The sequence below is a fragment of the Triturus cristatus genome, chromosome 7 (genome assembly GCF_964204655.1).
Source record: "Triturus cristatus chromosome 7, aTriCri1.1, whole genome shotgun sequence".
In the NCBI taxonomy this organism is placed as follows: Eukaryota; Metazoa; Chordata; class Amphibia; order Caudata; family Salamandridae; genus Triturus; species Triturus cristatus.
The window spans coordinates 955,546,459-955,574,246 of NC_140590.1; the positions used below are offsets into that span (position 1 = coordinate 955,546,459).

Sequence of the window (27,788 nt, forward strand, 5' to 3'; positions counted from 1 at the left end):
AAAGAATCTTGTGATTGAAATCAATAGTGACATTAATTTCTTACATATTTGATGTGCAAACATCTGTCTAATACTTGTTTAAGCTTGATTTAATTGGGACACAGGTACATTTCTTGCTTCAAGTAATACAACTGCCAGTTGTAGATGTGGCAGAAGGATGGTCTGAGCTAAGGAAAGAAAAATAAAGTGTTCAGTTATTAGTACAGGACTGGAAACCGTGAAACATGTACTAATATAATGTGAGTGTATGGATTAGTAGGAGGATAAAGGGATAACTCCAATGTTAACCAGCACTTATAGAAGTGACAAACAATGTAAAGTTGGTTTTATTTAATTTATCTGATGCAAATTACTATTTACAAATAATCCTGTACTGGTTTATTTTCAAGAAGCTGGGCAAAATGACTATTTACAAGTAAGCCTGTATTGGTTTATTTTTTAGGAGCTGGTAGTTTAGGTTTGTGTAAATAAAAATAATAAAAGCAATCTAGAAGCTTTAATGTATGGAAAGGTAGACTTGCCTTGGCTTTCAAATTCTACCAGCAGAATTCATGCATTTATGAGATCTTTTACTGCACTTTATTTAAAATCAGCCCTTGTGTTGGAAAAATGTTTTGAAACCTGATTGCATATCATTATCAAGACCACTTCTTCTTAAATTAATGCAGGCATTATCGGAAGCGTTCATCTTCACGAGGGCGTTCAGGTAGCCGATCGAAAAGTCGCTCTCCTGCAGATAAAAGAGCAAAGCGAACAGATGAGCGCCGTTCCAGAAGCAGAGAGAGGGAACGCAGGAGGGAGAGGTCACGCAGTAGGGAGAAGAGGAGATCTCGTTCGAGGGACAGGAAGCGCCTGAAGTATGATTTCTGACACTTAAATCATTGTCTTTCATTATGTTTTGATGCATGTTGTAACACAAAAATATTGAAGACACCAACAAAAATTCTCTGTTGGGATAATTTTGATTGTATTTAAGCTCATCTGATGCACTCATAAAAGTTTTGTTGGACTTAGTAGAATGTAATTGGTGTTTATTTACGCACTGTATGTGTCAGCTGCTTAATGATTGACCAATTGTTTCAATACTTATCATAATTCAGATAGATTTTGCTGAAATTGTACTGTTTTAACTTTGATTGGTCATAGTCCTGTCCTTGGCATTCTAAAATTATATATTTATTTGCAGTAGGAGGTCAAGAAGCCGCGAAAGAGACCGAAGCAGAGAGAGGGAGCGGAGCAGAGAAAGGAGAAGATCACGAAGTCGAGAGCGAAGACGATCTACAAGCCGAAACCGCGGGAGACGATCTCGCTCTGTTAGCCCTGGCAAAAACAAGAAAACAGAAAGACGGTACACGTTTTCCCATTCTAACCAAGTGTTTCATTTCGTGCCTTCAAAAACACATAGCTAACTTGCATATGTTGATTGACCAACCTGATGCAGTTTATAGAGTCTGGCTACTGGATAGCCATATTGTTGTACAGCAGACGGACTGTTTTACTCCTCCTGAAAATTGATCCAGTCTGGAGGAGTCGCTTATAGGAATAATCCTTTTTTAATTGCAGATAGCTGTGAACACAAATGTCATCATAGTGAGTTAATACTTGAACCCTGGTGATAAATGAAGTGGGTGTCATGAAAGAAAAAGTTTTGACTTCTACAATAATGTTCAGTTCCTTTCTGTTTTGTCTGTTGTATAGTGCTTTATGTAAGCGACCCACTGCTATATAATACTTAAATTAGCAGAATTTTATTTCTTGTCTTTCTAGTGCACTGCATGTGCTGAGAATAGCATTAAAGTTTGTGTGCAGGTGGCATAACATAAAATTATGGTAGGTCATTGGTGCAGTTCAGTGTGGCTTATTTCAGAGCCAAACTTAAAGCCTCGATTTTGAGGCTTGAACATGGTCTTATAGGAAGTAATTCTCACCCTTTGGCTCCGAGAACGGCAAATGTTTTTTTATTTTTCTTGACAATTCATCAGACCTTGGTTTTGGAGATTAGGTTGTTATTTGATCAAGGGATTTGGATTGGTTTAGCGATGCTTGAATTTGAAGGATAAGTATTGCAGGCTAGTTTAGAGTAGAAATTTGCAGACATTGTGGGAAGTGTCTTGAATTGGACTCTTTAGTTACTAGACACCATTGTAACAATGCCATGGCTACAGAATATATTCTATATGTCCAAACCATGTAAGAAGTCTGGCAACAGTTTTATGGCCTCGCCGAGGACTCGTAGTTGGATTGATTAAAAGCTAAGTTATAAATAGTTGCATGAAAAGTTGATGGTATTGATGCCAAACATTAAATGCCACATGGAAGGATGCAGATGAGCACTTATACATACTTAAACTACAGAAAACAGGTCTCAGAATGATTAGCCCAGAAGAGACCAAAACTATGGGCAGGGATAAAACAGAAATGGCAGTGATTAAAAAAATATGACGGGGCTAAAAGGCAGAGTACTGCCTGCCATGCGGCTGAATTTTATTTGGCTTGTATAGTAAGCTTGTGCTGCTTATGATGAAACTGTTTAATAGAGCAAGAGGGCAGCTAAGCCTCCCACTAGCATTTAAGTCAAGGCAGAGTCTTGGAAAAAATGACATACTATTGACCCCTGTTGATCCTCAGCGTGGATTGCCTAGTGCTTAGTAAGATTCTTATGTTCATGGTTCTATCATTAATGCAAGGGTTCATACACCCTGAACAAAGCGAAACACTATTATGCATTAGAAGATTGAGCCAAATCATTGAGGTACCCTGGGAGTACCACAATAATGCGATAGTGCTTTCAATAGATGTTTAGAAAGCTTTGGAATTCCTACACAAGTATACACTAACAGTAATGAATGAAATGGGCTTGGGCCATGTATTTAAGTCCCAGACTTCAAAGTCTGTATTACAAGTAAGAGTGAAACTATTTTGAGACATGCTTGACAGTGGAAGAGACAATGGAAGAATTGTAAACCCTTTAACAAGTCTTGTTCTAATGTCAGCTGTGACACAGACTGAGGTATCTAATTTCAGGCATGTGTATATTCGTTATTGTGCATGGCCTTGTGCAATAAACAGCAAGGAAGACTTCAATACTTGAAACTCTGTGAATGTAATAGTTAGTCTTGACTTCTCATGGAGCTAGATCATGGGGTTACTGGTGGGGTAGATTAAAGAAGTTCAAGGGTGCAATTTGAGGATGCTGCTGTGAATAGTTCTTTCACAAAAAGGGAAAATTACAGAGACCCAGAGTTTGATAATATTACATACATTAACTTCTATTTGTTAAAATGTCTAGCAAATTAAGAATTGTCACTAGGTCCCTTGTCTGCCAAAAATTGAGCTCTAGTCAAACTGGTTCCTTTTTTCCAAATATATTGTGCATGCTTAAAAATGTACCTGTAACCTTTGCTTTGCAAACCTCAATCTTGTCTGCCAATCCCCCTTACTCAAAGTTCCATTCATTTAGCCTAATCAGATTCAGTTACTGGAACTTGCACCCAACAGTTTTGTTTTTTTAAAACACATTTTATTAGGTCTCGCCTAGTTGGTTTTTATCATGATCAAAACCGTATATTCGAGCAATGTGAGTCATATATAACATCAAAAGGATCTAATGATTAGGAATCTTAGTCCCCTCCACTTAGTAATTATTTGCATTACAAACATAAAGCAAGGACTTATGTGTCCAACAAGACCTAACAATGTGCCATATCTTATGAGTGATTGTCTCGGTTATTCGTGTCTCTAATATAGGTAGTATAGTATCATTAATAACTCGCCGTTACTATTGGAGTGCTATAATCTCGTTTTCTAGCTTACCGTCTGCTATATTGTGTGTCTCCAAGGGAATGTTCCTGTACGTGGCCCACCTCTTCCATATGTTGGCATGTTGCTGTGGTCATCCCTAGGCCATGAATACCGGTCGCTCTAGTTCCATAATGTAATCTTTGCCCTTCGTCCATATCGATACGCGAGGTGGAGTGTTGGCCTTCCAGTGTCTGACTAGGTCTTGTTTTGCAGGTGTGAGGCCTAAGAATAAAAGGTGTCTTTTATAATTGCCACCAATTCCTTCTGAGCACTGTAAGAGTATGAGTTTGGGAGATCTAGGAATGTCCCATGCTAGTACCACAGACAGGCTATTAAGCACCCCTCGCCAGAATCTATCCAGGGCGGGACAGGACCTGGTTGTATGTAGGAAGGTGCCTTCATCGGATCGACACTGAAGACATTGTGGTAAGGTGATCAGCCAAGTCATCCACAGTCTACGTCGAGTATAGTATACCCTGTGCAGATATTTAAATTGGATAACGCGGCGGCGGGTAGATATTGCTGATGATTGGAGTGCCTCTGACCAGTCATCATCGTCGTCAATCGGTCCTACGTCCATATAGCGCGTTAGGTAGCCAGGGTCGTCGTGCTATTTGTCAATAGAGTCTGATAAATTTTGAAAATGTTATGGTCCCCTAGATCCCCATCAGGAGTTTGCCTTCTAATGGGTGTGAGAAAGTGCCATCTTTCTTGCATGGTATAGCCCCACTTTTTGCTGAATGTACTTTGACTGAGTGTGCCCTGGACTCCTGCTAATCAGGTGCCCAAGGCCTATGTTCCTTCCCTAAAAACCTAAAACCCAAATTGGCAAACCTTGGCCACATGTCAGCCCATTGTAAATGGTACCCTAGGTGCCCAGGGCCTTGTGACCAGGGAAGGCCTCTAGGGGCTGCAGCACTCATTGTGCCACCCTTCGAGGCCCTGTACCCTAACACACACACACTGCCCTTGCAGGCTGAGTGTCTGGGTACAAGACAAAACAAAGAGTCGACATGGTACACATCCCTGTGTGCCATGCCCACCACCTACATTGCCCTGGCATACATCAGCCACCCCTCTAGCTGGGTGCCCTATGCCAGTGGTGTGGGCACAGGAGCAGGAGCTCTGTGCCCCTACAGTACCCAGGTCCATTCCTGGGCACTGTAAGTGCAGTGCTGCCATTTAAGAGTACATGGTGCTGAGAGCTCGTCAAACACGAACTCCACAGCACCATAATGGCAACACTGAAGACTGAGAAGTTTGGTAATGTAATGTACCAAGCACCCCAGAGTGCATCTTAGAGATGCCCCCTGAAACCTAACCTACAATCCACGTCTGGTCTGAGAGGCTGCCTAGGCTGCCGCACAGCAGACATGTTGCTGGACCCCTGGGTAGGAGAGCCCCTGCTCTCCTGGGCCTGCAACAATGCACATCCTGGGCGAGGTGCTAGATCTCCTCCCCCAGGATGGGCAGGGGGAAGCTTCAAAGGCATGCCGCCTCTGTGAGCTTCCCCAGGCCACTGCAACCCCCCACTCTGGCGGGAAGCTTGGCCGGAAACCCCAAATAAGGACAGGGGATGTGCCAGCCTGCTATCTTGAAGATGGGAGGCCCTACCCAATCAGGACTAGGCTACTGCCCCCCTCCCACAGGAGAGTGGCAGAATAGGGGGGTGTATCCACCCCAGGACAGGGTCCCATTGGTCCCTGCCCTTTACCTACCTGTAACGCCCCTAAATCTAGTATTTAGGGGCACCCTGAACCTTCCTTCCCCAGGTTCCAGATTCCGAAATACAAAGAAGAGCAAGAAGAAAGACCTGTCGCCTGCAGCTGCTAAGAAGAGGAAGACACCAACTGCTTTGGCCCCAGCCCTACCTGCCTGTCGACCCTCGAACCTGCTCCTGCTACAACCCGGCACCTCTTGTGGCCAGCAACCGGAGGACCTGGCTACATTTTGGATCTAAGCACCTGCGACTCCCATGAGTAGAGGCTCTACTCAAAATCTAATTCAAATCCCTGGCATCAGCCCGGAACCGCGAACCCTTCACACTCTGCACCCGCCAAGCCTGGCCTGTGTCGGAGTGAACAAAGACCAAGAGGACGACCCCACGACGACTGTGACCCCGAGTCCGGCACCCAAGGACTTCCCTCGACGCTCCTGACAACGCCTGCAGCCTCAGAACCAGGTGCCCCCCCCCCCCCAACCGCGATCAACAGAGGGTAAGATTTCCCGACACCAAAAGGCACCCCTGCACCCGGTGCCCCACGCCCCCCTGTGCCCAACTCCGGGGTACCTACCTATCCTCCAGCTACCCAACTTACCTCTTGAAGTGGTGGTGGCACCTGAAGAATCTTCGTCCCCGAGCTTGCAGTCTTTTTCTAAACCGGAGCTTTCCCATTGAAATCAATTGAGCGCCCGAAGGCTCAAAAGCACCCTGCACCCAGCCGCCCGAGTGGCCAAGGCAGTGTAACTTCTACTCCTACCTACTTCCCCATTTGCCCTGAGCAAGTGACCAGGAGCCCAGCTCCCACAGCCGCGTGGCCTGCTAGTCAGCAGCCACCAACCAAGGCCCCCCTGCCTCCCATAGGATAACATTGAGCCTAACTCTCTCTGCACCTGGCTGCCCCTGTGCCGCTGTACCTACCTGACCCTGGGAGACCCCTGAGTTTATGCCCAGAACCTTAACTCTGCCAGTTGAGTACTTACCTTAAAGCAGATAACTCAATTTTTTCCATAGGGTAACATTGACTGGCTTTTCCTGAAATTTCTTCAAGTGTGGACTTTTCAAAACTTAAAATATTCACCAAAAATCAGCAGAGTAACGAAAACTAAAATACTCACCTGCTATTAGGTGAGCTCCCAGTGCTGGATCTTGGTGCTCAGCACGGACTCTGAAAAATATTCACAACCGTACTTACCAGTAACCCAATTTTCTTCCATAGGAAACCATTGACTGTTTTTCTGTGAAATTTCTTCTGTCAATTTCTGCAAACTTTAAATATTCTTTAAAAATCGTATAAATTATGAAAACCTAATTACTTACCTGTTTTGGATAAAGGTCCCGGTACTGAGTCTAGGCACCCAGTACTGGATTACAAAAGTAACAAGAACATACTATACCTGCAACATGAATTTTCTTCCATAGTGAATCATTGACTGTTTTCTATGAAATATTTTCGAAGTGTCAACTTTTAAAATAGCAAAATATTGTCTAAAAATCATAACCGTAACTAAGTCGACTTTTATCACTTGATTCCAAGTACTGACCCAGGACTGAATCTAGGATCCAGTCCTGGAATTCCAAAAGTAATCCTAAAAGTAGTCTGTTGCAAATAACTTGAAACTTCCATTGAACTCAATGCATGATTGTGTTTAAAATTGTGTTGCCTATTGCAACCACTTGTAACTTTCTACAAAAGTCAATTGCATATTGCAAAAGTATTTATATAAAGCATCTCATTCTGAGAAAGTATATTTTAATACCTATTGTTGGTTCTAAAATAAAACCAGCATATATTTTTTTTGGCCTAGAGTTCAGTTATTGAGTGTGTGAGACCATTTGCTGACTGAGTGTGTACGACAAATGCTTTACACTGTCCTCTGATACTGCCTTACTGCTCGACCAAGCTACCACTTTAGAGAGTAAGGTTATATCTAACTTTAGCCTCTGCCAAACCTCTGGGGACTGTGGACTCTGTACACACTGTACCTATTTGGGAACAGTATATACAGAGCCACTTTCTCACAATGGGCTAAAATCTGGCAAAGCAGTTAAGTCCTTGATATAGGGGTGTAGGGTAGTTGTAGAAATTTATAGAATTGGGAATGAGGCATGGAGAATTCTTTTTGAAGGTCTTGTAAGGATTTTCGGACTGTTTCCTTCATAACTTCTCCTATAGTTGCGATTCCAATACTATGCCAGCCACCGAAACCCTGAAGGTCTGCTACCTGCGGATTAGGCAATTTCGCCACAGCGGAATCTTATGTGGAAGGCGTCCCCACCAACCGATTCGGCAGAGGGTTTGTCGCCAAGTCCTAATCACAACTCGTGTTGCAGAGGGGAGCCCTTTAGTGTCAGACCTGCTACATAGAAGTGAAATATAAGGAAGGTTCTCCCATGATCCACCGTTCAACGGTATATGCGGGTTCGTCTCTGGGCCCATTCCGTCATTCGTTCAGGATCTGTAGCTGTGTAGCCACATAATAGGAATGTATATCTGCGGTAGCTATACCTCCACAATATGTGGATTGTGTACACGTTCATAGGGCAACCCTAGCTGTGCCCTCCCCCACATATATTGTCCCAATGCTGCATTCAATTGGCGGAAACACGTCATAGGAATCGGGTAGGGGTGATATTGTAGCTGCTACAATAAATGTGGTCAAGAGACCCATCTTAAAGATGGCTGATCTTCCATACAGTGATAGGGGAAGTGAGGACCATGTCTTCATCTCCGCTTTAACTTTGGCTGTCTTGACTTCTAGGTTTGTTCCCCAGTAGATTGTTTGGCTATCTGATACAAAAATGCCCAGGTAGGTGAAGCCGTGTGTTACTAAAGTCAGTCCCTCTGCACACCGACTTTTCCCAAGCGACCCTCTGATTGGCCAGATTTGTGATTTAGAGACATTCATACAAAGGCCAGATGTTTCGCCAAAGATGCGAATGACTTGAAGTATACGGGGACCTGTCTGGTAGGAGTCGGTCAAGAAGAATAGGATATCATCTGTGTATAATGCTATACAATCGGAAATTTCAGAAGTCCATTTGAAACCGCGGTAGAGTGCGTCACATCTTACCCTAGCTGCGAGTGGCTCAATAGCTAGTGCAAATAGCAAGGGGGTGAAAGTGCATCCCTGACGGGTATCCCGTCGGATTGGGAACTGAGCCAATGTAACTCCTGCCACCCGAATGGAGGCCATAAGGATTGTGTATAGTAATCTGATTAGTGGAATGAAATGGGGGCCCATATTTAGGTGCCTCAGTAGTATAAACATATATGTCCAACTGACTGAATCAAAGGCCTTGTCCATATCGACCAGTAGTAAGGCAGCTGGTCTGTCCAAAAGATCAATGGTAGCTATCTGGTTGTGTATTCTACGTCTGTTGTGCCGGGTAGCTCTTTGTCACATGAAGCCTGCCTGGTCTGGATGGATTAAGTCTTTAAGATGTGCGATCAGTCTGTTTGCCAGCACTTTGGCTAGTAGCTTGGCTTCAATATTTAAGAGAGATATTGGCCGGTAGGACGTACAAAGATCCGGGGGCACCCCGGTTTAAGGAAAACAACAATTTCGGCATGCCCCCAGTCTAATGGCAGGAGTTTATTCTGAAGGTCTTCGTCAATGGTCGCGAGGTGGCACAGCCCCTCTGGCTGCAAATGATTTTTAAAAACTCACTAGTGAATCCGTTGGGTCCTGGTGATTTACCAGATGCAATCTCAGAGGCTGCTAAAGTTAATTCCTCAATTGAGATAGGGTCTTTGCGGGAGCTTCGTGCATCATCAGACAATGCCTTAGGTTGGATATCTTGGAAGAAGTGTTCCACCTTGGACTCTAATAGGACCTTGTGTTTAGTGTAGAGTGAATGATTAAAATTCAGCAAAGGTCTTAGCAATTAATGTGGGGTTGGTGATCTCACCTGAGGGTGATTTAATAACGGGTAGAGCTCTATCGGTTTGAAAGTGTACTGACCCAGCCTGTGTAGAAGATTCCCGGATTTGTTCCCCCCATTGATATATCCTGCTTTACGTAGCCTGCCAGGTATATTTAGCCTCGTCAGATAGGATGCTTTGATATCTTCTCTGCAAAGTTACCAATAGTCTGCGAGTGCTATTGCCATTCGGCTATTGTGCTTGCCGCTTCGATTCTAGGGTCTGAGCTTCGAGTTATATTAGGGTACATTTTTTCGATGTTTGACAACCGTGCATTGACTAATGTCAAACTCGCGGATGGTTGGTTTCATGGCCTCCCATAATATAGTGGTGGAGGGTGCCGATTTTTCGTTTAATGAAAAATATTCTAGCCGGGCTTTGTGAAGGTTTGTTTTATAGGACGGGTTGTGCAAATGCCGTGGCGACTGGCTCCAATGAAACAGGGACCGCTCTGGGCCTATCCATAACTAAAGTTGGCCCTGGGAGTGATCTGACAGCTCCCTAGGTAGAATCTCTTTTGGGACCACTCTATGAATATGTTCTCTAGGAATGAAGATATGATCCAATCTGGAGAACCACCCATTAACAGTTGAAAAGCATGTGTAGCTTGTGTCTGTGGGGTGAAGGTTTCTTTATGAATTGGCCCATCCTAACATCTGCACCATTGGCCCCAACCGAGACTCCCTTTGTGTGTGGTGTGCAGCTATAGGGTGGCATCTGTTGCAGGCAGGACTGCACCCCCAGCCTCTAACGGCCGCCTCCCAATAGCCTGATTCTACTCAGTTGAGAGGGGCCCTGGGGGGGTTTTGCAGTGATTTGGCGAGCTCTTGCCTGATCCCAGTTGCACCTGATAGTATTAAGCTGATTGCGTTAGCACCGGCCCACAGGTGGCCCATCTTGGTAAGTTCTCCTGTGGCCAATGTCCGTTACCATTCGTGTTTCCTGCATGAAATGCTCCCAATGGCCGATATGCCTGTGAATTTACTGTGCAGTGTTAGGACTCTAATTTGATTGCGCCCTCCCGTCTCGCCACTTTCATGGGCCCTCCTGGTGCGCGAAGCCCCCCCTCTCTCCTAATGTGGTTCGGCAAATAGAGGGCTGCATCTTCCAGGATCTGGGCTGGGCATGTCCCCCGCTGACGGGCTGCATTGTCGGCAGTCCACGAGCGCGGGCCACAGTCAGCCCTGCTTCATCCGGCAGCCGATAGGGTCTAAGCCCTTGATCCAGGCCGCACCACTCTACACCACCGCTCGCCCTGCAGCTGCCCGGGGCAAGTCGGGGGGGGGGGGGGGGGGGAAGCCCATCGGATCCAGCGATGCCGCACACTCCGGCCCACGACTGCACCTGCAGCCCAGCCGGGGCCCTGGCGCAGCCAAACACCAGCGGGCAGAGGTCCAGGCGGCGGCTGAGGAACCGCCCGACCCCTTGTATCATACGGGCGGCAGGGTGTGGCTCCCGCAGGCGGTACAAGCTGCGCCTGCCACCGCATCAGGCTCTGCATCCACGGCTCTGCCTCTCCGATGACGTGTCTCTGCTCCGAGGGAGCCAGATCTTGTCCCCTGAGATCGGATGGCTGCGATGTAATCAGATTATGCCTCAGGCTCATGTCTTGATGCAGGATAATGTAGGTTTTCAGCAGGGCTCCGGGAGCCAGGCTACGACTCGCCCACCATGGTGGACCGCCTGGCCACGCCCCCCCAACAGTTTGTAATTTCATCTCTGCACTCCCCACTTGCCAGATTGCCATTTAAGTTCCCCTTCATAAGCAAGGCTATTAATCTGTGTGTATGCCTTCATCTTGGATGCATTGTTTGTTGCCATGACACGCATTGTAAATTCCTATGTATTGGCAATTGAATAACTTTTACAACCATTATTATGGGCATGTTCTTCACCTTCGGAATCTCTTGCGTTGATGTAAGGATTAAACCAAAAAACACCATTCTCTTATCACTCTGGTGTTAAAAACAGTCTATCAAGAGTGAGAACCATGTGTGTGGTCAAACTAAACATCCTAAGATAGTGATCCCAGATGCTCTCCAAGATGCCTTCCGCAGCAAAGTTCAATGATGCTTTGTTCCTTTACAACCTAGAAATATCAAATTCTGTGTTATAGGTGGCCAATAAGTAATTCACTGTTGATCTGCCGAAGTAGCATGGAAATGCCCAGACATTGGTCTCATGCTCACTGTGCCACTGGAACCAAGCTACTGACAAGCCCCAGTCAGGGCAAAACTGGTCTTGGGCTGCTTGTCTTCCGGTTCAGGAAGGACCTAGCCTGGCCGTTCGGGATGGACTACTCCTTTTGCAGCAGGGTCAATGCATATTTTAATTTGCTTGGGTCCAAACTGATGTGGCATGGTAAGAAAAAGAACGATGGGTTGGAATGCTACTAAAGCAATTGCCAGTGGTTAGTCAAATGACCAGCATCTCTCCGATCCCCTTTTGTGTGTTCTACATAGATGTGGCCAATATGGAAAGATAGGATTGACAGGGTCAGAAACTCAAACGTATGTGGGGAAAAAAAAGTCCAAGCAACAGACAACTTGGCAGAGTCTGTATACTGTGGGGCAGTCCAGAAAGCAAAGCAATCTCACTTTGTAACCTGATCTGATTAAAGCACTTAAACAATGGAGCTTTTAAAAAATATTCTTAGAAGTAACTGCGCAGAAAGTATTAATGAGGAGCCTGTTTGTCAGTACATGGCAATATTCTGGTGACACTAAACAGTTTCTGAGCTTATCTATTATGGATGTCTGGGACACAGTTGAGACCACAAAATAAATCCATGCATACCATCTCTAGGACCCCGGAAAAATTAATGGCCTTGCACACAGTTGTTACATGGGTTGGGCTGATTTTGTTCTTTTGCTGTCAGAGCAGCAACCAACCAAGCACATCTTATCTCGCATTTGCAGGCATGGGTGCTGGGGCTAAGGGTGTGGGGGGAGGGTACAGACGGATGCCAAATTATCCATGCTGGAATTCAGAAGAGGAGTGAGCAGTAAAGATGCCTTTAAAGTTTGTTTTTATTTTGTCACATTTGCTGTGCATTCAAAGGTAGATCAGACGCAATATCCTCTGATGCATTGCTCCTTATTCTTTTAACACAGAGATTGCTGTTAACCAAATCCTCTCGATTTGCAATCAAAAAAAGGAAAGTTAAGTGAACTATGTGGCAGTCTTGCTAGGGTACAGGGAGTGTGAAAGCAAAGGCTGTATGTATGTCTTTTGTAACTAGCAGTAAACTTGAATTACCTGTAAATGAATTGTCCGTAAATGAATGTGTACTACTGCACCATGATTTAGTAATATATGTACAACTGTGTGCTCCAAAATGCACCACTAGCTACATACAAACCTACCATAATCCTCCTGAATGGGTATAGCTCTTTTACTCCCCTTTCTTTGTGTGACACTTCGATTTTTCACAATCCGTATGACTTCGGTGATGTATCGTTGAAGGCAGCAACCCCCAACTGTGAAAATGGTTCCAACTCTTATGTGTGAGAGTGCCAATCTGGCTGGAGACCCAAGTCATTACCAGACAAGAGCTTGCCCAACTTGTGTCTGTTTGTATTTGGGAGTCTTCAAGAGCATGCGAGTGGATTGGGTGACAACACCTTAAATGTTGGCTTTTTTAGCCTAGCGAGAGGTGGTGAAATATGGGCCTTTTTATGTTAGTTTACTTTTCTTTTATGTTAACCATGCATTTCTTACTGCGCTCATGAGTGTATTTGTCCAACAGTAAGTCGCTCCCCTGCCTTTGGAGTAGATGCATGACTACTACTCCTGTCAACCGTTCCCATCCTTGCCCATTTAGCATAATTTTATTAATTCAACACCATATCTGACTTGTACATTCTGCCATATAAATTAATGATTCTTCTCTGTCCCACTTTCCTTTTAGTTTAAATGTACACCGCACCCCTCTGCCCATGTTTGTGTGATGTAGCTTCATATGTTTTTTAGTCCTAATTTAGTCCTAGTTACCTAAAACATTTGTGTGCCTCTTTTTAACGCTTCCTCCTAATCTGACACGGCTAGGCGATGCGTCCAAAGATAAGATTAGAGTAGCTCTCTGGCCACTCAAGCACAACACCAAAATGCTTCCAACATAAAATTATAATATGTACTCTTCTCTGCCAGCCATACACTCCCTCATCGTGTAGCGTGCTCCCTGAACAAATATAAGCTTTACACCTCACAACTGGGTCTGAAGCAATATATAAATGCTACAATACAGTGCTTTGTTTCAGTTTGTTACTGTGCTAAATCTTGAGCACGTTCACAATCTGCTGGATAGTGCAAAGCCTTGTCCACAATAGAAGACCACTTTCTAATGGTAGGCCAGGTGGTTGAGGAGATCAAGGACTTTTCCTATTTTCTGGATCATTGACAACTAGATCTCTAAAACCTAGAATTACCACACCTCTTCTAAAGTCATTCTCAATAAACTGTCGTCATTAAATCACAATTCCATCCTCCTCTTGGTCAATGGTACTGATAATGTGCAGAGGCCTGTAAGATTACCAGTGTTGCTCCCCCTGTCCTCAAATTCTATGTTTACAGGAGACCATTTTTCCAGTTTTTTTCACAATACGACAAAGTTTCGAATGGTTAATGATGAAATTCTGCTTTGCATGCGTTTCAACAGCCACAAGTACCAGAATAAAAATATTCATGCTTGTCCAAAATGTGTATCTCTCTATGAAGGAGCATGCTGTTGCTGGAGTGGCACCAAGTTCAGAATCGTAACTCATTCAGTTGATAATCTACCATTCGTGTAGCAAACAGAACGTGCAACTTTTCTGGCCCTCGCTCATACAGTAAAAACTGTGGCCAAATATACCAATGTCTGGCTCAAGCTTCTGCAAAATATCTTGCTTTAACACACTTGGAGTAGCGAGTGAATTAAGGAAGGTGGCACATGCTCAGTGGAAATAATACTGCCCTCACTCACATAATTGTGACATGCTTCATCATTGGGCTTCCTTCAATACACCCCTGCGCAGACCAACGCCTGGGGTGGAGCAAAGGGAGGGTGTGAGAGGGTTGGGCGGAAGGAAAAACGAGGAGGCCGAAACCGGGGATCAATTTTGACAAGGTTTTATTTAAAGCAGCCAAAAGTCCAACATTGTGTCGACCCAACGAGATGTATAGTTCATTTTCTGTCTCTCTGATGTTGTGGTCTGAGTCTTCCTTCTTTGGTAATCGGAGTTCTTGGTTCAATAGGGCACCCCAGGAGGCTCAAGGAAGAAGAGGAGAAAGGGCAGTAAGATGGTCTGTTGTTACAAGCGTACAAGGATAGAACCCTCCCACAGTTTAGCGCGGGACACCCCCCGTAGCACTGGGCGCGAGACCGGCTTGTATATGTGACTGCTCGCAATATTGGAAATGTGCAAAGAAAAGAAGAGGAAAAAAAAGACTGTGAAAAGCCACTAGTGGTGTGAAAGGCTATGCTTCCTCTCAGTCTCCTTTTTCTTCAGGCTACTGACTGTTTAACGGATAGCGGTGGTCACGAGTAGAGGTAAGGCGTGCTCAAAAGGAAACAGGGGCTTGTGCGTAGGGTGTGGGGGTATTCAGTGAAGAAAACAGACATAAGTGCAAAAATATCCACAGTGCCCTGTGATGTGGCGCATTCCCCGATACCCTCCCTTTACTGCCTCCCCCCTCCCGCTTCACGTATCCTTTTTCGGTGTCATGGACGATGGTGGGGGCGTCGTCTGCGATCACCTCTGTGTTGTTCTCCTTCCTCGGTGCACTTCTGCCACATGTTTCTTGCTTTCGCTCTTGTGAACTCCTCTCCTTGCTCCATCGGTCTGCGACGACACGCTGGAACTTCTGCGTTCTCCTTACATGGCGTTGACCCGGCCTCGCCTTCCTGCCGTTGGTTCCTGTCTCCGTCCTGGGAAATCCTTCCCTGTACGTAGGAGGCAGTGGAAGAGATGTACCCTTTCTCTCCCTGCCTTCGCAAACTGTTGGTTGATCATCTGTGACCCATAGGGGAAAAAGGGCAGGGAGGATATGGATGCGGCTCCCTCACAGAGGGGATGGCAATACAAACGTGAAAAGAATAATATACAGATATATTTCTGGGATAACTGAAGGAACTAGTATGGTGGTATCTCCGCTCAACAGTTTATTCCTGGACCCATCGGCTAGAGCTAAAAACGTAAACTATGGTAGTGATGGGAAAGAATTAGGAGTTCCTTCACCCCTCCTTACTGCCAAAGTGTCTACATGTTTCTGCCGTATATCAGGTGCCCACAGTGTTGGGTCACACCGGCATTCCTCAGGACCTTTTTTCATCCCAGTAACTTGTTTTCCCTCTGTACCCGGAATTAGGTATTCATGGAACCATTCGTTTCCAAAGAGAGGGTCACTCTAAGTAACTCGCATCCGTTAATCTGTGGGAGAATACACAAAAAGAGTGAAGTCAATTACTTGTGCATGGGACGTCGGCCGTGGCAGCAAACCTATAGCCCTCCAAGTATCCATACAAAACTCTCCAACACTCTGCGGCACATATGTTCCACCTCTGTATCTATGCAGAACCCAATTGGTTTTGCAATATTTTCAAAATGTCCCTAGTAGGACATATCATCCCACCTGGGGAAACATCCTCTTTGAATACTTTCAGGAAAATCCTACTTAGTAGGACAGTAATTCATAATGCTCTCATAGCGCCCACACATCCAGCGCAACGAAAAGACCAGCTCACCCAGTTTATTTGTGATCATGCTAAAACTGGCGAGTAAATGGGAGAAGACTCCCTGTAGTCTAACTCTTCTTCTCCAGGTTTTCATTCTCGCCCAGAGTTTAACAATAGCATGGGACATAGATTGGCCTGTAGAAACCCAAGAGGTCTGTATCGATAAGGGTTTCCTAGACTTTGTGGACTTTGTATCGGGGCCAGTCAGCTCCATGTTGACCTGCAGTCTCAAAATCATGGCCTAAAGCAGCTTGAGCTGCTAGTTATTACACATATACTTCGGTGTATCTAATAACCTACATGTTGTAAGTAGAAATAAAAAGTGCAAAGTGTGATCGAACCCACAGCACGTGGAGTCCGATTGATCACTGCGGGATGCGTCTAGCTCAAGGAGAGAGTGGCCCCAAGTTGTTATTCCATCCCACCGAGTGCCCACCCCCACAACTCCTTACTTCGTCAAGGGTGGTGCTCTGCTGGACCCTTTGTCCAGTTACCGCCGTGAAGGTAGGTGAACGCCAGTCTGAGGCGTCTCTCTTAGGGGCAGAACTGCCGGTCACGTGACGGGCGCGGGGTAACGTGGCCATGTCACGTGATCTTGTTTCTTGCCAATGCTTCCGCGTTGCTAGGCAGCAATTGACTCAGCACTTTTTTTCTACCATCGAGGTCAAGTGAAAACTTTATTCCCTGCCAAGGAATTATAAATATACGCTGACAATGGGATTCAAAGCCTTCCGTGACCCTGTTCATCGAAAAGCGCATATTAAAAACATATTAAATTCCGTGATATGGATCAGGGGAATTCTAAGAAAATAAATTTTTTTCCCCGTGATTTCAAAGTACGGCGTTTTTGCATATGTAAGAGGTGTCTTATTGTGAACAAGCGCACAAGGTATTTACTCGGAGTGTCCAGTGTCTCTTGGGTGAAACGCACTTTCCCAATACTATACCCTGAGATCCAGTGCTATATGATTCACCAGAGTGGTTATTGCATGGTACACTGCCCGAGGATGGGTGAATGTGGAGTGGTAACAGGAATGTGGTTACATTAATCTGTTGGTGTTACATGGGATGTCATCGTTTAACCCATTAACGTGACTCTTGAGTCTATACACCCATTTCTGTTCTCTTAGTAGGAGTGATCTCTTTTTGTCGCCAGAGTTTGAAAAAATCTCGCAAATATGGTCCAAGCTATGTCATTTTCAGTGTGGTGTTTCTCCAAGTAGTGTTTTGTTAGTTTAGTGTTTGTTTTCTGACACCTAATGGTGCTTCTATGCTCCATAATGCATGTTTTTACCTTTTGCGTGGTCATTCCTGTATATTGTTTTCTGCAGGGGTATGTGATTAGGTAAATGACGTGGTCCGAGTTACAGTTTGTATGTGTCCTCTGTTCCCATGGAGAGTGTAAGCCCACATCTACACTTTTTGTGTTCTTGGTTAGGTGACATACACAGCATGAGCCACATCTTGTATGTCCAGTGACCGGGGGTAGTGCACCTAGATCATGTGTATTAGTCAGTTTTATGACCTTGGGTCTGGTGTGGACTAGGATCTCGCAATTTGCGATTCTTTTGAACAAGGAGAGAGGTTTTTCCTCATCCAGTCCGTTAGAGTTTGATAAGCGCCAGTTTTTTTTTAGTATAAGCCGTTTTATATAGTGTGAGGCTGTATTAAAGCTGGTTACACCACTGGCTTGTTCATGGTTGGTTTTTCCAATAGGTTGTCTCCGTGTTGACCACTCTTTTCTTAGCTTTCTTAACTACTCCTTTGGGGTATCTTATTCTGTAGTTTTTCTGTCAGGTGGTCAGTTTCTTCATTGAAGGTGGTTATGTCCGTGCAATTACACTGTAGACGAAATAATTGCCCCACCGGTAGATTTTCCCGGAGTGCTTTTGGGTGGAAGCTCGTAAAAGAGGTCATTTTTGTCTGTTGGTTTATGGTAGACCCTTGTGGAGAGTTTTGCATCGTTTGGTTCTATTACCAGGTCCAGGAATGGCAGTTCTCTTCTAGCTGCTGTAGATGTAAAATGTAGTAGAGGGTTCCTGCTGTTTACCACTCTAAGAACCTCTGGACCGAATCCTCATCGACTCCCCAAATCACTAGGACATTGTCGATAAATTTTCACCATAATTTGATGATGATGTTGACCATGGTATTGTGTGGTTTATCGTTTCATGAGATGGGACACTAGTTAGGTTGTGGCATTTGGAATTAGCCGATACCGCTATACGAAGTGATTATGTAAGAAAAAGGTGGGAGCGTAGTTCTAAATGCATATGCATTTTTGTTTGTATTTGGTTAATACATATGTATGCGACTCCAGAAGGTCCTATGGTTGACGTGGCTTAAACTGTATTACTGGTCTCCTTTTTAAACGAAAATGTGATTACTGCTATATTTATCCTTTAAAAAAAATCTTTTTATCCTGGCTCTTGTGCTATTCACCTAAATTTGGTGACCGACTGAGCATGGGTGGACTAATTTTGATCTATTTTAATTGATTCTCTCCTGTTAACTGTCGCATCATGCTTTTTTAGGTCTTGCCTAGCGTTGCTGCGCACATGCCCAGCTCGCTCGGCGAGATCTAATGCACATGAGTAATTTCGGAAAAGGGCTTGAAGCCCCGCCCCTTATTCCCATTGGCTTGCGTCACCGTTTATGGTGAACGGTGGCCTGCCATTGGGAATAAGCTTTCTGGGGTGCCTCCTTTTCACTTTTTTGTCCGGCCCACCCGTACTGGCTAGCCTGCTTTCCTTCTGTTGTGAAGCAGTTTCTTATCTTTAGGAAAGGCCAAATGGCCTAAAGATAAGAAAGTGCTTCGCCGGACGAAAAGGCGAAAGGAGCCTTCGGAGCTCGTCACGCTCCGACGCATGGTTGCTCGCCAAAGTTTATTGGTGCAGTTAAGAACAAAACAAAGCGATTTTTCTTTTTTTTAAAGAAAAAAAACTAAAGCCTCCTGTTGGAATCGGGTGTATTCTCATGATACTTTCGCTCTCTCGATGTTTTACTCACTTTTTTCAGAGCTCCCACTCCTTTTTCTGAACAGTGCCTTTCAACCACTGCACATGCACTACGCTTCTTGCATCCCTATGCGTAGTACACCTGACTTTCACCTACTCTGGACCTCTCTTACCTCCAATACATCACCCAGTGCATTTACCCTACACAATGCATCCTCATCCCAACATTGGGTCAAATTCCCTTATTCATTCCCTATACTTAGTCTTGCTAAGGATATGAAAAGCGCTATATAAATAGCGATACAACACAATTTACACAGCGCCTCCCATTCCGTACTTCAGGCCTCGAGCATCATCTACAGTCTTCCTGTCATTCTAGTTTCTTCGCCATCCTAGCTTTGAAATTAGCTTAACACGGGTCACTGTTTGTTAATATCCAGCGGATCTCAGCCAATCCATAGCTGCTTCAGAAGTGAAGTCATGAAAAAGCCAACCAGACAAGCCCAGTTTGGAGCGTAGAAAAGCAAACCCGGCTGCACTGTAGCGCCATAAATAAATAACTTGAAAAGGAAGAGGCTGAGGTGGTGAGTTAGATAGCCATCTTAGAGAAGACTGTTTATTAGAGCAGTGGAGTAAACAAGCTCCATAATACCAAGTAGTAGGTAATTTAAATATAACATTAGAACGATTCTCGTTAACTATACTTTGTTTTATATACTGGTACAGAAGAATGGTCTATTATTTTAGTCTGACTTCAACTAAAATAGCCATATATACTCGTAAGACAAATAAGTTTGATTCACTTTTTGACACGGTCCGATTTGGTAGCAAAAGTACAAGTGTCTTTAGAGACTGAAGGACACTTCTTGTCCCCTGTCTGTGTTGGCAAGCGCAACGGAAGTAACGTAAAAATAACTGCGCCTGATCTTTTCCACTACTCGCGGTATCGCGCTAAGAGCACCGGCTGCAACGGGAACACCATGGTAGACTATGAAGGAGAGGTAATGGTCTGCAGGGAAAGGGGATCACTTTAACGGGAATTGAGGGAGGTACCTGGCAGGGTATTGCTCCTCTGGATATCCCTGATCTCAGTGCTTTAAACCTCAATTCCAGTGGCAGCATTCCCCCTTTTTGTGATAATGGCTCAAGAGGGATCATGTTTGAGTGTCTGTTATCGGAGGAACAGCGAACTGTCGCACCAACTCAAGCAAGCCCCTCCCTACTTACCTTAAGAACATTTATATGGAATATTTTAGTTATAAATGAAAAGTACTTGCTGGTTTCTTACGATTAGAAATATTTTTGAATGGTCAGAAACCTGGGTTAACGGTGAAATTTTCAAAATTAGATTCACACAACGCCAAGTTACATACTTAGGCATGAAATCTGCGATGAAGGTGTTGCACCTACGTTTTTTTTATGAATGGCATTAAAGAAGCACCTGCACCTCAAAATAAAGCAAGGTATTGCGAGAGTTGGAGCTATTGGCATTGTCTATGACCATGCCTTTTATTCATTTGTTCTGAAAACCTGCAAGGGGTGCATAAACACGCACTTTGTACGTATAGTGCTTGCATTAAGGGAAGCAAGGCTGGCAGTAAAAGACTGCCAGCCTTGCTTCTCATAAGCAAGGGCTATAAGTACAAAGTGCTTGTTTACGCACAGCTTGCAGGATTTGAAACGCATAAATAAGACATTTACAATGCCAATAGCTCAAACTCAAATGCGAGACCTATTGCATTGCAAATGCTTGTTAATTCATTCCTTTGGACTGATATAATTGACAGTGTAATTAATTTGTTTTGTATATATTTTACGTAACATGCTTTGTGGTCCAAAGAGCCAAAATAAAGTTGAAATTGAAGTAATGCGTTTAATGATTTGTACCTGTATGTTGCATGTAAGGCTTAAAATAAAAAATTGAATAATCCTCTAGCAGTGAAATGCAAAGTAATGTCAATGAACGCTAGATATGTTTTGTCACCAAGTCTCTTGGGTTCAAACCATTTCATAGCATATTTATACAATATGAGGGCACTGACAGGACTTCAAAATCAGTAAATGCAGCGATCGGTGATGCCTAACTCTGTTATTTTAGGTCTTGCCTGAAAGGTCTCTTGCAGTTTATTTTATTAGCTTACAGCGTGCTTAGAGCAGGCTCATTGCTTACCTTTGGTTGACCTAAGCGTCACTCTTATTTGTTTCTCTTTCGTCAGCTGATGCAGGCTTCACGTCCCCTTCTTATGTTTGTCCCTCCTATGGAGTATTGCCCAAGTACTTGTGCCTTTTCACAGCTTGCACATTTCATGTGTTTGCAGGCTGTCTCCTTAATGTGCTCTCACTGCCGCACCAACTGCTCCACGTTGCTCTTTCTCAGCCATGTGCTTTTGCCCCCTTCGGTGTTGCTTGCCCCCACCCGCCGTCCATGTTGTTGCTTGCCCCAACTTGCTGTCTGTTGATGTAGCTTGGACACTGCTGGCCATGCCATAGCACTTTTCCCCACACATTGCATGGTGAATGTCTTTGCAATTGCTGTGTAATACAAATGCTACACAGCAAACTATTTATCCAGTCAATTATTTATATTTTGAAAGTGTGTAGTTAAAGGGGGCATTCATGACTTTCCACTGGATCAAATCACAAAATCTCTTGATCCCTTTTACAAATTCTACTTAAAAGTACCTCAGGTAGACAAAGTGAAAAAGCCTCACGAACAAGCACCGTGGTACTCCTAGTGTGTGGTGCTCTGTGCACAGAGAGATGGACTTTTATGAATGGAGCACCTTTGGTCAAGCACAAAAAGAATAGCATATTTTCTTTATTTAGGACTTTATCATGTTGTACAACATGACTAAAAACATTGACAAAGCCAATAGCTCTCGCAGGCTAGACCTGTTGACTTTACCAGTGCTTGTTTCTAATTGTTATATGCTAGAAAGATGTGAACTAGTTAATACCCCATCTTTCACAGAATAAGAAATATTTCCATTTCTTATTTAAACCTGCTAATTGTTACATATTCTTGAGTGGATTTAAAACTAATTTTATTGGTTTTGAAATTTTTCTGTCCAGTACAATGTATATAATTGTATAATCGCAGTGCTTATTTCTGCAACAGTATCAATCATTCTATCATAATGGAAATCTGCATTCAGTTAAAACAATGCAGCTACTTATAACTAACCTCTAATGCCCAGCCCCACACCAAATTTCTCTTAGGAGTTCTACATGAACGTCCCTCTTTACTCGTTGTCGTTGTTGGACTTAATATTGAGTTATAGCGCTACACCTCTTATTCTGGACTGGATGACTAACAATCCACCACTTCCACTAGATGAGATTAAAATTGAAACGTCAAACAATTTCCTGGAATTATTGGTCATTTAAACCCCCCTTTCAGAAGCATAACTGCAAGTAAGCTGTTTAAAATCCTAAATATTTCGAGGCGTGGCTTAATTTCCAAAGTTATGTTAGGGTCTTGACTTGTTTACAACTGTGCTGGTGCACCTTCTTTGTGTTATGGTTTTGGGAATCTAATATGATGTGTTTGTATCTCTAAAATTTGCTTACCCCTTTGTGTATTGTCTTTCTTTTCATTCATGCTCTGTATTGCAGGTAATTGCATTTGGGAGGAGACAGTTTAGAACTTAGTTACACATTGACTGTTCTGCTTTCAGATCAAAATCTAAAGAGAAAACCGATGGTGTGGATGCATCAAAGGAAAAGAAGAAAGATGAGAAAGACGAAGAAAAAGATAAGGAGAAAGAAAAAGATGAAAGTGTAAGAATTGCTTCAAGTGTATTGTTTTGACCAGTAATGTGGCAATTTGTATGTTTTTTACTGTGATGTATTTAACACAATCAGCCTTTACAGATACTGACATCAACCCTCATATAATGTGTGTGTGTATGTGTGTGTATGTATATATATATATATATAATCTACTGGCAGTCGCCAGTAGATAGTTATAGTTAGGACCGTGTTTCCATAGGAAATCCGCAACATTCTATTTGGAATAACTTTGGCGCCGGTCGACGAATCCTCGCGAAATTTTCAAAACTAATGGGGCGCTACGCTCCGCTCCTATCCTGAAAGTCTTGGGGGGATTCGTCAAGCGGGGGCTGAGAAAAAAGGGGGATCCCAAAACGCGTTTTCCCCATGCATTTTTCCATAGGACCTTTAGACACAGCTACAGCCCGAACGGTTGAACAGAATTACTTGAAATTTGGCAGAGAGGTAGTCCTCAGGTCAAGGATGTGCCTTTTGTAGGTCTGGTGTAAATCTGTTCAGTAGGTCCTGAGAAAATAGCATTTAAATCAATATATATATCTGTAAGCGCGCTCCGTGCGCTTACCGTAAGCTTACCGTACGGTGCCGTGCGCGAGCTCAATTCTGATTGGTGGTTACATGACTGTAAACATTCGAATCGGTCGAAATCAGGAAGTGTCGGCCGCCATTTTCTGTCTCTCGCACTGAGAAACAAAGGTGGGGAACGTGAAACGGGGGCAACGAAGAGAGTTGCAGACCCCCTAGTGTTTGTCAGGGGGTTCAAGAAGGACCCAAAAGTACGAAAAATAAATGTAATAATTTTTAAAAAAAATCGCGGGCACGGCAAAAAAAAAAAAATTCAAAAAAATAAAGAAGTAACAATCACATTTATTAAATAAATTAAAGGACCCACAAGGGAGAAAAAAACAAATGTTAATGCGTTAAAGGCGATGCGCGCACGGCATGGACTGCGCAACGTGGGTGCTCGGTGCGCGAAGCGCACCGTGCGCGCAGGGTGTGCGCATAGTGAAAAACCAGGAAAAAAAAAAAAATACATAACTTAGCATTTAAAAAACCGTACAAATTCACTGAAAAAACCATAGGTTTCACACACGTTATAGTTGGGAATTATCATTTACAAAACCTTGCAAATTCACTTAAAAAACCATAGGTTTCACACATGTTATAGTTAGCTGTACATTTCACTCGTAAAAAAACAATGAAATTCCACGTTAGTTAGATCAGGTAACTATAACTTGCGCGACTGCAATCCACAATGTGTAAATTCAGATGTCATCATTGATGTCATGAGTGATGTCACTGACCATGTCATGAGTGATGTACTATGTGACGTCATCAGCAGTTTATTGTGGGCGCGCAAGTTATAGTTACCTGATCTAACTATAACGTGGAATTTCATTGGTTTTTTACGAGTGAAATGTACAGCTAACTATAACATGTGTGAAACCTATTGTTTTTTAAGTGAATATATATATATATATATATACATACATACATACATAAACTTTGTCGGCTGATGCAACCTTCTCTGAACAACGAAGCACGGACCACAGAATAATGCAGCAAAATGAACTCTTTATTCCCCTGAGACCTCTACAGCCATGACGCGTTTCAGCCCGGAAGGGCCTTGGTCACATGATCATATCTAATCAAACGCCCAAGAGCTTTAGAGGGCACTCAACAGTTAACCCCACCTTTCATTACACCGTTGCAGCTCGTCCCAAACCTCTGGTGAGTATTTATTTCAGCCTAGGCGTTTCGAATCATTCCGCCTCTTTTTCATGGGTTCTCTCACACCGGCAAAGATGGCTCTTAAAATTAACCAGCCTGCTTTTATTTATTTACATAATGGCTCCCAATTCGGCCGCGCCCAGTGCGATGCCTTCACTGGAGTGTACATCTCCCCTGAGTGGGTTCTCTGCTCCCAGGTGATACATAAAAAAATATTAGAATCCTTTATTGGTTTCTGTCTGGTGTAGAGGATTCATACGTCTAGACATTTTTAAAGGAAAGGTGGGGAGCGCAATATGGCTTTGCTGGTGACGTTTTTAAGTTCCAGATAGTGGACTTTAACTGTATTAGGTCCTAATTGAGAGCCACACTGGATGGTGTTCCATGATCCTCTTCTGGCTGGATAGTTAGTCAGCCCGTGAACCTGCTCTGAACACAGTGATGACTAAAAGAGGGGGTCCAGTTTAATAACACTTCAATCTAAATCAACCTAATTTCATCTGCCGAGCTGTGAGGAAATGGAAAGAACTGGACCGGGTGCAAGGTCTTTGGGTGCAGGTAGGGATATATTTCCCACGTAGCTGAGAGTAGTTGGAGACATGCAGTATGGTTTTGGAGTTCAGAGCTGTCAAATTAACATTTGAGTGAAGTGCTGAAGTTGATCCATTTATAAAGATTTAGTTGAAGGTGGTGGAAATGCCTCGTTGATAAAATACATATTAAAGGTAGATTATTTTTTAGACAAATCTGCCATGTAAATACATTTAGTATTGTTTAGATGCTTCGTCATTGGTGATGGTTGACTGGAGAGGTATACCTGCACGGGCTTGGAAATTAGTCAATAAAGTAGTTTCATATATTTTAAAAAAACTTTATTTAGCATTTTATGTATCACAAAAGCAATAAATAAAATTGTAGCATTGTTGGACCATCCCTGGTTTATTCTCATTGTTTCAATTTATGCATCCCATGACTTGATCTTTCTCCGTACAGTGTGGCAGTTACCATATATAATCCCTGAGTCATGTAGAAAACAATCATACAGTGCACATATTATACACTTTCGTGATCTGAGTCTAATTCCTGTTGTGAAGCTTGGGGAAGAGCCTCTGAGCTATCAGACATCCCATCCTCCCATATCGTCCAATCATCCCCTACCCATTCCTTCCGCCCGGTTTTTAAGATTAATTTCATCAGCAAAGGTCCACACCATTGTCTTCCCAATCCAGGTTTACACGGGAATCTGTTAACCATCCAACCAGTGGCAATATGTCTCCTTGTCAACAAAAGGGCCAATAGTAGAATTCTATATTGCATTTTCATGCACTGTGGACGAGCAGTATTACCTAACAGGCATTGTTGTAGAGTAACGGGTATGAGGTTGCCCTTTGGTCTACGCAGATGAGAGGAGACCTCCATACAGTACACTGCTACTCTCTGGCAAGTCCAGGATGAATGTAAAAATGATGCTCCACTCCTCCTACATCTCGGACATTCCGCACACCTGTAGTGGTAGATTTTGCTCAGAATGATCAGTTCCCGGTATCTAGGGTGTAGAAATTTGAAACCTATCAGCTTAAATTTGTCATTACCAAGAACTTACACACCAGATCTGAAAGAGACACGTTAGTGATAGATTCCTTACCTTAGAATATCCCCAGGCATCAGACTGGATCCAGAAAGTTTTCATCCGCAGTACCCCTGCGTGTTGGAAGGTGGCGTTGTGCGGCTCCGTGTCCGTCGCTGGCATCGTATGTGCCGAGATGACGTCACACAGACTACTTAAGTGCCACCCATGCGCGTTGACGTCAGTTCTTTCTTTTTCCGCACCAGCAAGCGCCGATCCGGTTAGCACATGTACCTTAGTCACTTTTTGACTAACTTTTCTTTAGACTTTTGTCTCCACTATTTTGAGTCTTTGACTCCTGGTGCCACGTAGGGATGCCTGGGTTTAAATCCTGCGGGCCTGTTGCCTTACGATGTCGGTGGCCGACCCCAATGGCGTCTGTCGCTACTGTCTGGAGCGCGACCATGACTCCCGGTCAAGTTCTGACTGTCTGGCCATGGTTCTGAAGGCCTTGCAGGAGCGGTCCCGTAAGCTGTTGGAGGCCTGGCAGCAGTCTCCGCGCCGTTCGAGGTCAAGGGGTCGATCAAGGGACCGACCACGGAGCCATCATCATCGTTCCAGAGACATCATGAGAAGAAGCTGAAGAAGCGCTTACGCTCTCCGACGTCCCCCTGTCGATCTCTGGATGCAGATGAGGGGGCTGGGGGTACCTCCCCGCGGCTCCGTTGGAGCCTGTGAGTCCCGCGGCCTACCTACCTTATCCGGGTCGGTTGGTGACTCCTGCCCAGGTGCAAGATTTTCTTGCTGCCATGGACCGCCTTTTCAGACCTCGTGTCTCGTGGCGCGCCTTCGGGCCCTGCGGTCCCAGCTGAGGGCTCTCCCTTGTTGCCGCTGGCTCCGGCCCGGCGCCGCAAGGTCCTCTGCCGGCGGCTGGTTTCCAGACAATTTTGCTCTGGGTTGGGACCCTAATTGGTACCTGGAGCCGGATCGACGCCAACCGGCGCCGGGAATGGTGCCGTTGGACCATTTATATGCCCCGGTTTCTCCCCCACTGCCGCAGCATGTGCCACGGGCAATAGAGGAAGGTGACGACTGGGAGGGGTCTGAGGACCCTCTTGCATGGCAGTGCGAGTCAGAACAGGAATGGACGGAAGAGTTGGAGGATGCAGGTGGCCTTGACCTCTCCTCTGAACCTGGTTTTCTTTCTCCTCCTGCTGTGGCCATGGTGGAGGGCGCAACATACACTGTGGTGCTCCGTAGAGCAGCTGAGGCCCTTGACCTGCATACGGTGACCCTCAAGACTAATCTCTTCACTGAAGTCCTTCAGCCGGGGGCAAACTCTATGGAGCCCCTGCTACCGTTCAATGAAGCGTTAACTGATGTGTTGATGGGCACCTGGTCAAGACCAGCCACAGGGGTTCCTGTGAATAAGAGCGTAGCCAGGCGCCATCGGCCGGCCCTGGTGACCCTGCCTTTTTGACAACCCACCTGACTTTGGAGAGCCTGGTTACCCAGGCCTCCACTTCCCAAAGCGCATCCCCTACCGCTCCGCCGGATAAGGAATCTAAGAAGCTGCAAGAGTT

General features: G+C 44.4%; 1 protein-coding gene across 1 annotated transcript in view; it reads left to right on the top strand.

The window, feature by feature from the left end:
- Window positions 1-27,788, top strand: part of DDX46 (DEAD-box helicase 46) — a 1,041,144-nt gene that overhangs the window by 80,012 nt on the left and 933,344 nt on the right. The window contains exons 2-4 of the mRNA XM_085617987.1: window positions 669-857; window positions 1,187-1,348; window positions 22,796-22,898. Of these exons, the coding sequence (XP_085474113.1) occupies window positions 669-857; window positions 1,187-1,348; window positions 22,796-22,898 (454 nt within the window). The remainder of the gene's footprint in view (window positions 1-668; window positions 858-1,186; window positions 1,349-22,795; window positions 22,899-27,788) is intronic.